Source organism: Schistocerca serialis, chromosome 4, assembly GCF_023864345.2.
Source record: "Schistocerca serialis cubense isolate TAMUIC-IGC-003099 chromosome 4, iqSchSeri2.2, whole genome shotgun sequence".
Classification (NCBI taxonomy): domain Eukaryota; kingdom Metazoa; phylum Arthropoda; class Insecta; order Orthoptera; family Acrididae; genus Schistocerca; species Schistocerca serialis.
This window is the reverse complement of record NC_064641.1, coordinates 19,705,645-19,718,670: the sequence shown is the minus strand read 5'-3', so window position 1 is coordinate 19,718,670 and position 13,026 is coordinate 19,705,645. Positions and strand designations below refer to the sequence as shown.

The window sequence follows — 13,026 nt, the reverse complement described above, 5'->3', positions numbered from 1 at the left end:
CCTCTAGAAAATGGTCTGGATGCGAAGGATGAACTCGGTTGTGAACTTATGTAATGTATATATCAGGAAATGGAATGCCCTTAAATTAATAGAACTGACAATCCACGTTACTGTAGCTACTAAGAACATCAGATCAAGAGGGCTTGTTGAGAAAGGAGCTTCAGACTGACCATCCATCTGTCATACTATATGTGGACCAACCATTAAGTCCATCTAACATCTGTGTAAAATCTTGATAATTTTCTTTGTATGACGCTGGTAAAATCGTATATTTAAGTTCATTTTTTGTACAAACATCGCTTAATGACAATTTTTAAACAGACTGCACAGTAAAGAATGTGTCGTAAGCCCACTTAAAGGAATCCGTTCATGTTGAGACTCTTTGAACGATACGGAATAATGTGCGCATTTCTGGCTGTTACTAGTTCAGTGCACATGCTGGCTATCTACTCACTGGTGATAGCCGTGAGCCGACTGAGCGTGAACCCTTTCCTGGGGATAGTGGCGCAGGGGGCGGCCAAGCTGCCTGCCCACTTCATGGTGAACTACTTTGCGGCGAGGTTCGGTCGCCGTTGGCCCAGTGTAGGGAGTGCACTGTTGGCTGCACTGGCCAGTCTCCTCATCTTCTGCCTGCTGACTGGTGAGCTGCACCCATGCGTCTTTGTTGATTTAGCCTCTATTTTGTCTAAAAATTGGATGAAAATCATAAGGGATCACAGTTAGTTGTCCAACAGTCAGAGAAGGGAGCTGTGGTAATTAGCTGGGTCAATAATGAAATCAGTAGAAATGGAGCAAAGCCAACATACGAGGTGCATTCAAGTTCTAAGGCCTCCGTTTTTTTTTCTAATTAACTACTCACCCGAAATCGATGAAACTGGCGTTACTTCTCGACGTAATCGCCCTGCAGACGTACACATTTTCACAACGCTGACGCCATGATTCCATGGCAGCGGCGAAGGCTTCTTTAGGAGTCTGTTTTGACCACTGGAAAATCGCTGAGACAATAGCAGCACAGCTGGTGAATGTGCGGGCACGGAGAGTGTCTTTCATTGTTGGAAAAATCCAAAAGTCACTAGGAGCCAGGTCAGGTGAGTAGGGCGCATGAGGAATCACTTCAAAGTTGCTATCACGAAGAAACTGTTGCGTAACGTTAGCTCGATGTGCGGCTGCGTTGTCTCGGTGAAACAGCACATGCGCAGCCCTTCCCGGACGTTTTTGTTGCAGTGCAGGAAGGAATTTGTTCTTCAAAACATTTTCGTAGGATACATCTGTTACCGTAGTGCCCTTTGGAACGCAATGGGTAATGATTACGCCCTCGCTGTCCCAGAACATACAGAACATAGACACCATCATTTTTTCAGCACTGGCGGTTACCCGAAATTTTTTTGGTGGCGGTGAATCTGTGTGCTTCCATTGAGCTGACTGGCGCTTTGTTTCTGGATTGAAAAATGGCATCCACGTCTCATCCATTATCACAACTGACGAAAAGAAAGTCCCATTCGTGCGCGTCAACATTGCTCGGCCACGTGCCACACAGGCAGCCGTGTGGTCGTCTGTCAGCATTCGTGGCACCCACCTGGATGACAGTTTTCGCATTTTCAGGTCGTCATGCAGGATTGTGTGCACAGAACCCACATAAATGCCAACTCTGGAGGCGATCTGTTCAACAGTCATTCGGCGATCCCTCAAAACAATTCTCTCCACTTTCTCGATCGTGTTGTCAGACTGGCTTGTGCGAGCCCGAGATTGTTTCGGTTTGTTGTCACACGATGTTCTGCCTTCATTAAACTGTCGCACCCACGAACGCACTTCCGACACATCCGTAACTCCATCACCACATGTCTCCTTCAACTGTCGATGAATTTCAATTGGTTTCACACCACGCAAATTCAGAAAACGAATGATTGCACGCTGTTCAAGTAAGGAAAACGTCGCCATTTTAAGTATTTAAAACAGTTCTCATTCTCGCCACTGGCGCTAAAATTCCACCTGCCGTACGGTGCTGCCATCTCTGGGATGTATTGACAATGAACACGGCCTCATTTTAAAACAATGCGCATGTTTCTTTCCAGTCCGGAGAAAAAAAATCGGAGGCCTTAGAACTTGAATGCACCTCATACAGTCATCTTGTGTAGAGACTATGACGAAGTGATACTAACAGACTGGAGATGGGTAAAACTGAAAGAGCAGTGGACATATTTTCATAAAAGAATGGTCTCTTTTCCCATTGCTCATAGACTGTGGCATAATTAATAACCACCTGTTAGACACTGACGAAATTCAGTAATAAATGACCAAGTACAGTAACATGTGATGATGATTAATATACGCTGTTACACACTCGAATGTTTAGAATACCATCCCCAACGCAAATTTGGTGTGGTGCTTATTCACCTTGGCCTAATGGTGTAGTGTAGGAAACTATTCTGCTTTGAGCAAGGGGTAATGCACTTAGTTTCCTATTTACAGCAATAAGTCATTGTAAGTAATTGAATCGATCATGAATGGGATAGCAGATTTTATGGGGAATACAATACAACAAGTGCGAAAACGATATACTGTCCTAACTGGACACAAAAAATACTCAAATATGCTGATTAATACAATGTACAGCTATACAGTTAATTCATAAATTTAATCAGCTCGAAAAGAATACCAAAAATGCTGACAATATGATCAATAGTAAAATAAACAGAAATATGCTGAAATTTGACCTAACTCATGAAGCGAGTGTAAGTACTCTCTGTGTCAATATTCAGCCACTTCGACAATGGGGAAGAACAAAAATGAGAGAAAAAATCCATATCAATTATGGAAAAAATTGTTTGCTGATGCTAGATGGCAGTCTTAGTGGCTCACAACTTCTGCTTGTTGCCTGTTGTTGGCCCACAGATAGCTCTGTAAATGAAACGCGATCTACACGAACTGACAAAGGCGAATTACCAGCCTGATGACCCATAATCAGCCCTATGATTTCCGAGTACATTATCAGAGGAACATGCCATTGGTTAAAGTAACTGTTTGGTGCAAGCACTATATACAGCTACAAAATATAATCCGTTCTGAAAGTGGAGACCATCCACAGCTTATAATTAAACTCAAGTCCAGAAACATGGATTCAATCCAAAAGCTCTTGCTTGGAAAATGTACAAAATCAAGTAATTATAATTTATTTCTGCTGTAAGCTGTTGACAATGCTTATTATAATTATACATAAAGTGGTTATTTAAGAAACAGTATGAAATTCAGATAGAAGAGAGGAATAACAGTTACTCTATTTTACAAGTTAAGCACCATTTTGTTAGTAACCAAGGATTAATGCCCACATATAATAAGATGAAGTTTTCTTGTAATATGCATCTGTTTGAAAATAAGGACTACACCACTGAACTTGTTATAATAATTATCTGAGAAGCATACTCAAAATCAATAAACTTTATCAGATAACATCTCAGAATTGGAACCCAATTTATTTTAGGGTATACTTCTTAATAGAAATATAATTTGTTGTTTGAAGATGCAAATGTACATTATATGTTGTATCACACTAGGTTGTTAGGTTTATAGAGACACATTATCAATGTGTGTACTGAAACAAAAAAATGTGATCACATATTAAAGAACTGGATAATACGTTTACAAGAGATAAATGTTATGATTAGTGCTTTTGTACCTAATCTAAAATACTGAAAATGCTGTAGAATCTCTGCAGAATTTATATTATTCCTATATTATTCGATCATAGGTTTATTTATTCATGATATACCAAATACTTGTCAGATATACATTTAAAGATAGTATCTTCCAGTCATTATTGCTACAATTTGTTAAACTGCTTGATGTGTTGCGATACAAAGATAATAAAAAAATTGTAGGTTGAATACTTATAAATTAACTCCATAGTTCAATGAACGTACTATTTATTTTAAGATAATTATGGTACCTTTTATTTCCTTATACTGACTGTTTGGAGCTATTGACAGGATTAAATAACTGTAGTTACACTTAGAAAAAGCAGAAACAGTTGAAGTAAAAATGGAGAAGAAGTGAAATGGTGCATCTGATCTAACTTAAACTTTTATAGTAAAGAGTCTGCTGCAAAGTGTAACACTATGACTGCTAGTAACACAGACAGAATATAATGTAAATGTAGAAACAAATTGGGTTAAAATGAGATTATTATATCAAGAAAGGAATCCAAACATTTAATAAAAAAAAGGAATCTTAGAGTTGAAATTTGATTAACAAATCCATACTGATCAAATTTCAATTGTTATCATTAAATTATGAATGTACATCTGGAAACTGTAGCAAAATGAAGTAAAGTGTCAAAAGAGTTGCCCATATCGTGAATTACAGCCTGGCTGTAGTTCTCAGCTCTTTCTTCACACTTATGTCGGTCTGTGCCAGGCTGGGTTTACATGTCTGCATCCGAACTACAGCAACACAAAAAGCTAAAAACGAAACTGCTGAAACAAAGTTTGCAAAATTCACAGACATGTGGCGTACATAATGTGTCTTCCAGTGTATTAGAGTAAGGGTGTGATGTTCCTGTTTAATCGCTGTCCAAGGGAATGACGAAGAGGTTAATATGTTAGCTCGCTCTGTTATTGGCGGGTGAACGTATATCTCTCTCTCAGAACTGAACACACAAGACTTCTCTTCCTGCACAGAACACATCACGGGTGTAGCCATCGTGATGGCGACCATGCTGATGCAGTTCAGCGCCGTCGCCGGTGTAGGCATGGTAAACCTGCAGAGCATCGAGTTGCACCCCACCTGCCTCCGCCAGATTGCAACGAGTGTCGAGTTTGCCGTTGCTGGAATTTCCATGTCTTCCCTGCCCTACCTGGCGCTGATGGTACGTGAAATGTAAGACGTTGCACATCAGTAGGTGGAAATAAGCCTTACTGCTCGATTACGAGGTTTTTCGTCCAAGTTCAGTCGCAGACGCTGCATGGGAGGTGTTTCGGATGGTACAGAAGTATAGATTAGATTAGATTAATACTTGTTCCATAGATCATGAATACAACACTTCGTAATGATGTGGAACATGTCAGGTTAATAAAAGATGTCTGTACTAGATATTACATAACACACAATATTGCATGACACTAATGTTTAAGTTGTTTTTTTTTTCCTTAATTTATGTCGAAAGATTCAGCCAATGAGTAGAAGGAGTTGTCATCTAGAAATTCTTTTAATATTTTTTAAATGTTAGTTGGCTATCTGTCAGGCTTTTGATGCTGTTTGGTAGATGACCAAAGACTTTTGTGGCAGCACAATTTACCCCTTTCTGTGCCAAAGTCAGATTTAATCATGCATAGTGAAGATCATCCTTTCTCCTGGTGTTATAGCTATGCACACTGCCATTACTTTTGAACTGGGTTGGATTATTAACAACAAATTTCATAAGTGAATGTATACACTGTGAGGTTACTGTGTGGATCCCTAGATCCTTAAATAGATGTCTGCAGGATGACCGTGGGTGGGCTCCAGCAATTATTCTGATTACACGTTTTTGAGCAATGAATACTTTTCTACCCAACGATGAATTACCCCAGAATATGATGCCATACGAAAGCAGTGAATGAAAGTAGGCACAGTAAGCTAATTTAATGAGATTCTTATCACCAAAATTTGCAATAACCCTAATAGCATACGTAGCTGAACGCAGACATTTCAGCAGACCAGTTTAACCTCTCATCAATGGACACACCTAAAAATTTGAAAATTCTACCTTAGCTACAGACTTCCGTTCAAAGTCTATATTTATTACTGGAGTTGTGCCATTTACTGTACGGAACTGTATATACTGCGTTTTATCAAAATTTAAAGCGAGTCTGTTTGCTGAGAACCACTTAATAATTTTGTGAAAAACATCATTTAAAATTACATCGCTTAGTTCTTGGTTTTTGGATGTTATTACTATACTTGTATCATCAGCAAAAAGCACTAACTTAGCATCTTCATCATTGTGGAATGGTAAGTCATTAATGTACACTCCTGGAAATGGAAAAAAGAACACATTGACACCGGTGTGTCAGACCCACCATACTTGCTCCGGACACTGCGAGAGGGCTGTACAAGCAATGATCACACGCACGGCACAGCGGACACACCAGGAACCGCGGTGTTGGCCGTCGAATGGCGCTAGCTGCGCAGCATTTGTGCACCGCCGCCGTCAGTGTCAGCCAGTTTGCCGTGGCATACGGAGCTCCATCGCAGTCTTTAACACTGGTAGCATGCCGCGACAGCGTGGACGTGAACCGTATGTGCAGTTGACGGACTTTGAGCGAGGGCATATAGTGGGCATGCGGGAGGCCGGGTGAACGTACCGCCGAATTGCTCAACACGTGGGGCGTGAGGTCTCCACAGTACATCGATGTTGTCGCCAGTGGTCGGCGGAAGGCGCACGTGCCCGTCGACCTGGGACCGGACCGCAGCGACGCACGGATGCACGCCAAGACCGTAGGATCCTACGCAGTGCCGTAGAGGACCGCACCGCCACTTCCCAGCAAATTAGGGACACTGTTGCTCCTGGGGTATCGGCGAGGACCATTCGCAACCATCTCCATGAAGCTGGGCTACGGTCCCGCACACCGTTAGGCCGTCTTCCGCTCACGCCCCAACATCGTGCAGCCCGCCTCGAGTGGTGTCGCGACAGGCGTGAAAGGAGGGACGAATGGAGACGTGTCGTCTTCAGCGATGAGAGTCGCTTCTGCCTTGGTGCCAATGATGGTCGTATGCGTGTTTAGCGCCGTGCAGGTGAGCGCCACAATCAGGACTGCATACGACCGAGGCACACAGGGCCAACACCCGGCATCATGGTGTGGGGAGCGATCTCCTACACTGGCCGTACACCACTGGTGATCGTCGAGGGGACACTGAATAGTGCACGGTACATCCAAACCGTCATCGAACCCATCGTTCTACCATTCCTAGACCGGCAAGGGAACTTGCTGTTCCAACAGGACAATGCACGTCCGCATGTATCCCGTGCCACCAAACGTGCTCTAGAAGGTGTAAGTCAACTACCCTGGCCAGCAAGATCTCCGGATCTGTCCCCCATTGAGCATGTTTGGGACTGGATGAAGCGTCCTCTCACGCGGTCTGCACGTCCAGCACGAACGCTGGTCCAACTGAGGCGCCAGGTGGAAATGGCATGGCCAGCCGTTCCACAGGACTACATCCAGCATCTCTACGATCGTCTCCATGGGAGAGTAGCAGCCTGCATTGCTGAGAAAGGTAGATATACACTGTACTAGTGCCGACATTGTGCATGCTCTGTTGCCTGTGTTTATGTGCCTGTGGTTCTGTCAGTGTGATCATGTGTTGTATCTGACCCCAGGAATGTGTCAATAAAGTTTCCCCTTCCTGGGACAATGAATTCACGGTGTTCTTATTTCAATTTCCAGGAGTGTATATCAAGAACAGTAAAGGACCTAAGACCAAACCCTGTGGGACCCCGTGCTTGATAGCCCTCCAGTTTGAGGAATCAGCTGTTGTTTTAACATTACATGAACCACTTATTTCAACTTTCTGCATTCTTCCAGTTAAGTATGAATTAAACCATTTCTGTACTGCCCCACTCAAGCCATAATGATTTAGCTTATCTAAAGGAATTCCATGATTTACTGTAAAAAATTGGAGCACACGATCGAAGAAGCACTAAGTACACTATTAGTTCCTCATAAGTACACTATCTGAACTATCAGGACCCCCTTCTGTAAAGCGGAATCGACCACTGGATGTCATGAGAGGCTGACGTGCCATTATAAAACGAGGCGGGGAGTCCTGCGTTGTCAGTAGAGAAGCAGGAACAGCAGAATTGGACTGTCGGAAGAGCTCAGTGACTTAGAAGGCGGACTATCCACTGGCTTTCACCTGATTATGTGAAGTGGAAACACGAATGGACAACCACAGCTAAACCGAAATCAGACAGACTTAATCAGACCTCATGTACTGACGAACTGGGACCATCGAGCATTGCGGAGTGTAATCCTCAAGAATCCAACGAAATCAGTTGAAGTAATCACTCGGGAGTTCCAAAGTAATAGCACAGTGACTGTACGTAGGGAGTCAAAAATAATGGCGTACAATGGTCTATGAGGGGTTCTTAACCCATCCATTTTAGTAGTCAGTTCAAAGTGACACTTGAGGAGGTGTAAAGAGTGACGTGTAACCGCCCTGTTCAGTTGTTAAAAACTTAGTCAGCTGGTCTCATAATTTTGAAGTGAGAGTTAGTATGAATGTCGCGTAATAAATATTTCGTGTGAAGTGCCGTTGCGACAGAGGTAAAGGTCAACTGTGGAAACTAAGCCACTGAATATTAAAAGTAATGTGCTGACGTAATGTTCTGACAGAAATTAATAATGCGGTTAATAAGATTAAAACTGAATGTAGTATTGTCAAACGGGAGACTGGTCAGCCTGACAATGCACAGCATACCGTAGCAATAATGCTTAATGATGATCTTTTGAGTTATAATTCACAAGTTGCAAGTATTTTGAACAATCACTTTCTGAATGTAGCAGCAAAAATAGGGTAAAAGTTGAAGAAGCAAAAAAAAATGTATTAAAATCCAGAATGAGAAGTTTCATGTATTAAAATGTCACTCCCCAGGACTTTAGACCTTTAGAAATAGGACCAACACCCCCCAATGAAATTAAGGGAATTATAAATATTCTGAAAAACATGAGATCATGTGATGTTGTGGGGTTTCTAACAGAATATTGGAGTGTTGTTCTAATTTAATAAATGGAGTCCTTAGTGATATATGTAATGTTTCGCTGACACAGGGAATTTTTCCAGACAGATTGAAATGTGCAATTGTCAAACCTCTTCATAAGAAAGAGGGCAAGAGTGACTTAAATAATTATAGACCAGTCTCATTGCTGACTTCATTTTCTAAAATATTCGAAAAAGTTATGTATTCAGAAGTAGTCTCACATTTAAGTGAAAATAATTTACTCAGCATGTCACAGTTGAGATTCTGGAAGGGTTACTCGACTGAGAATGCTATCTACACATTTACCCATCAAATAGCACAAGCCCTAAATAACCAATTAGCACCAGTTGGTATTTTTTGTGATCTTTCCAAGGCATTTGACTGTGTGGATCATGTCACACTCTTAGAAAAACTCAGCTTTTATGGAATTGAAGGCTAGACACGAAGTTGGTTTGAATCATACTTAACAAACAGAAAGCAAAAAGTTGTGCTGAATAACACAAATAATCTTAGGAGGTTTGTAAATTCTAGTGAATGGGGAGTTATCACAAAGGGAGTCCCACAGGGTTCAATTTTGGGTCATCTGCTGTTCCTCATTCATGTGAATGGTCTCTCACTTAACATTCAGCAAGCAGAACTAGTACTTTTTGCAGATGACACAAGTGTTATAATAGATCCCACCTCAGGAAAAGCAGCTGAAAATAGTGTTAAGGATATCTTCCAACGAATTATTAAGTGAGTCTCAGAAAATGGACTCTCCCTTAATTTTGAAAAAATCTCACTATATCCAGTTCAGTACACCAAACAGAGCCATACCGAAAATTGATGTAGCATATGAACAGGGTTCAGTTAAGAGGGTAGATTTCTCCAAATTTCCAGTGTTCACATTGATGACAATCTGAACTGGGAGAAGCATATTACTGGACTTCTCAAGCAATTAAGTTCATCTTCTTTCGTTCTTTGTATAATCACTAGTCTTGGTAATAAACAGATCAGCCTCCTAACGTACTTTGTATATTTCCACTCGATAATGTCTTATGGAATAGTTTTCTGGGGTGATTGCACAAAAGAGAGCAGTGAGAACCATTAGTGGTGTTCACCCAAGGATGTTATGTGGGCACCTATTCAAGGAGTTACGTATTTTAACTGCACCATCAGAGTACATATATTCGCTAATGAAATTCTTTATAAATAATCCACTCAATTCGTGAGAACAGCGATGTTCATACGTACAACACTAGAGGAAAAAATGACCTTTCCTATCCGTTATTGAAGCTGTCAGTTGCTCAAAAAGGAGTACATTATGCAGCAACAAAAATCTTTGATCATTTTCCCAACAACATAAAGTGTCTGGCAGGTAGCAGATCAAGTTTTAAATCTAGCATAAAATCATTCCTTTTGGACAACTCCTTTTATTTCATGGACGAGTTTCTGTTTCTGAACTGGTAAAAAAAAAGTACCTCTAAATGTAATTGCATGTGTAGAACTAAAAATTTCAGTAATATTAATATTAGAGCTATTCATGTGTGTATATATATCTTGTAATCTGACTTGTTCCACATCATATCGATAAAATAACCCCGAAAATGATCTACGGAACATGGCAGTGTTAAATACTTTTCAAATGAATCTTCGGTATGAGAGTCGAATAATTATCTATACATTTATCAATAAGAAAAAATTATTAAGTTTCTTTATATTGCCTCCTAGGGCGAATTCTCCGAAGAAAAGTCAGATTCCGGCTAATGAGCCCGACCACTACACACTTGTAGTTCTTTCATTCCTTTACACATGTACTTGAATTGCACTGTTCGCTTCTTTTACGGGATTTCTCTTCGCCACTTTGCTTATATAGTTGTGGTGCCGGCCCTGGCACTTAGTTAATCATCTACATCTACATCTACATCCATACCCCGTAAGCCACCTGACGGTGTGTGGCGGAGGGTACCTTGAGTACCTCTATCGGTTCTCCCTTCTATTCCAGTCTCGTTCGTGGAAAGGAAGATTGTCGGTATACCTCTGTGTGGTCTCTAATCTCTTTGATTTTATCCTCGTGATCTCTTCGCGAGATATACATAGGAGGGAGCAATATACACTAATCCTCCAGGTGTTAGAATGCACGGCTAACCGGGCTGGCTTGGCCTCATACTTAAAAGTGAACGGTATACTGGTAAACAATTTTGTGGCTTTCCGATGTTTACCAGTTTTCCGACAGTAATTCGGAGCTGCTTTCGTGGGGTACTCATAAGTTGTTCATTTGATGTCAAGAAATTGAACAACAGTGTACATCAGTGCTGTCCAACTTTCTTATGTGTTTATTGTTTTAGCACATTTAACTCATGCCTAAGGTGAGGCTTTTGCTGCCGTGAACATAGTCGCTGTTTTAGCATTTCTACTGCAATTGCTGCTAACACAAACGTATAGTACTATAATAGTATTTCAAAGAATTATAATTAAAATAGCTTGGATTTACAACTTACATAATTAACGTGAAATTTAGTACTGCACAATCGCTGTAAGTTCAGTAACATCTGATGTGTACCTGGAACGAGCTGTTCTTAATGTGTCATCTAAATGTGAGTCTGTCAGGCTGGATCGATATTTCCTTGACGCTGGTCATAAATGAAAATGTGGCGTCACAGAAGGCAGTGCGGCTATATGCAGGACGACAAAAGCAACAAAAGAATGTCAACACTTGACAGTGGCCGAGGATTACTGGACCGAAAGCTCGTGGATTTTATACCATTCGCTGCTGCTGGAAGCTCGAAAGAATTTTATTGCCCATCGGGTGTAGTTTCTCTACAGGAGTTACTAGAAATTCTGGAACCATCCTTAGCATAAGCAGCAAGAAATCCATTATTCTTTCGAGTCCTTGAGGGCAGCCCATCTGTTGTTACAGCAACAAGTTTAGGCAGGAGACTTGGCTACCTCTCGCATCTTTCAGGAATGTATTAAATATGTCTCACGCTCATGAAGTGGCAAGACTTTTACAAACTCCTTCTTAACACGAAATCATGAAAGACCATCCTAAAAAACAAACGACTCCCCTATATCGGAAATTTCTGTGCTTCCATCAGACAGAAGTGAATAATAATCATACTCTTTCAAGTCCTGATATAACTGAGATTCTAAATTTTTAGAAATCTGTTCTAGGCGCAAATTTATCTTTGTGACTGTCTAACAGAGATTCCGTGATACTGATCATTGCATCTTTAACTACTTCCCCATAATTTAAGGCTTTTCTCTTTTCGCTAAAACACAACAGACTTTGTAAGATGGCAATTTAGATGTCAAGTCTCTGAATTTATGTTTTCGTAATTCAGAATTAACAGGGAAGTGAGCGCTGAAGTCTGTGTGATTTATCGAAAGCGACATTCTATATTACTTTTCTTGGGAACAAACACACAACTTAAGCACAATAAATACATGGGTTTTCCTCTTAATTAGAGAAGACAATATTGCTCCTCCTAATCGCTGTTAAAATTGTAGGTTCTTCGTCTTTAACCCATACTTTATTAAGGATTAGCTATCATAAACTCACAAGCTCTCAATTTATACCGGGTAGCGGCAAAAACATTGTACAGGAAGATGCTATCGGTAGAAACAACAATATAAAGAAAGAACGTATTGTTTGTGGCATAGTTTTGTTGAGACTAAAGTGACTGTCTTCTATTCCAGAACTGCGCTATAAAGTCTAATGTTTGTTAAGAGTAGTAACGAGAACAGATTTGTGTAATAAAATGTGTTGTTCTGAAATTTGTTTTAATAACAGAAAATGTCCTACAGAGTAGATTTCTAGTCTCCAGAAAAGTCATTATACTCGAACACAATACGTGTTCCAAAATTCTAGAACTGATCGACGTTACAGGTATAGATCTATAGTTCTGCACATCTGTTCGTCGACCCTTCGTGAAAACGGGAATGACCTGTGCCGTTTCCCAATCGTTTGGAACGCTACGCTCTTCTAGAGACCTACGGTACACCGTTGCAAGAAGGGGGGCAAGTTCCTTCGCGTACTCTGTGTAAAATCGAACTGGTATCCCATCAGGTCCAGCGGCCTTTCCTCTTTTGAGCAATTTTAGATGTTTTTCTATCCCTCTGTCATCTATTTCGATATCTACCATTTTGTCATCTGTGCGACAATCTAGAGAAGGAACTACAGTGCAGTCTTCCTCTGTGAAACAGCTTTGGAAAAAGACGTTTAGTATTTCGGCCTTTAGTCTGTCATCCTCTGTTGCAGTACCATTTTGGTCACATAGTGTCTGAACATTTTGTTTTGATCCACCTACCGCTTT

At 40.9% G+C, this 13,026-nt stretch overlaps 1 protein-coding gene across 3 annotated transcripts in view; it reads left to right on the top strand.

The window, feature by feature from the left end:
- LOC126473823 (solute carrier family 22 member 7-like) overlaps nt 1–13,026 on the top strand; it is a 147,369-nt gene that overhangs the window by 118,879 nt on the left and 15,464 nt on the right. For 2 of the 3 annotated variants that reach the window (XM_050101142.1, XM_050101141.1), the window contains exons 7-8: nt 426–640; nt 4,674–4,861. In XM_050101142.1, the coding sequence (XP_049957099.1) occupies nt 426–640; nt 4,674–4,861 (403 nt within the window). The remainder of the gene's footprint in view (nt 1–425; nt 641–4,673; nt 4,862–13,026) is intronic. The other variant, XM_050101143.1, reaches the window with a different exon arrangement.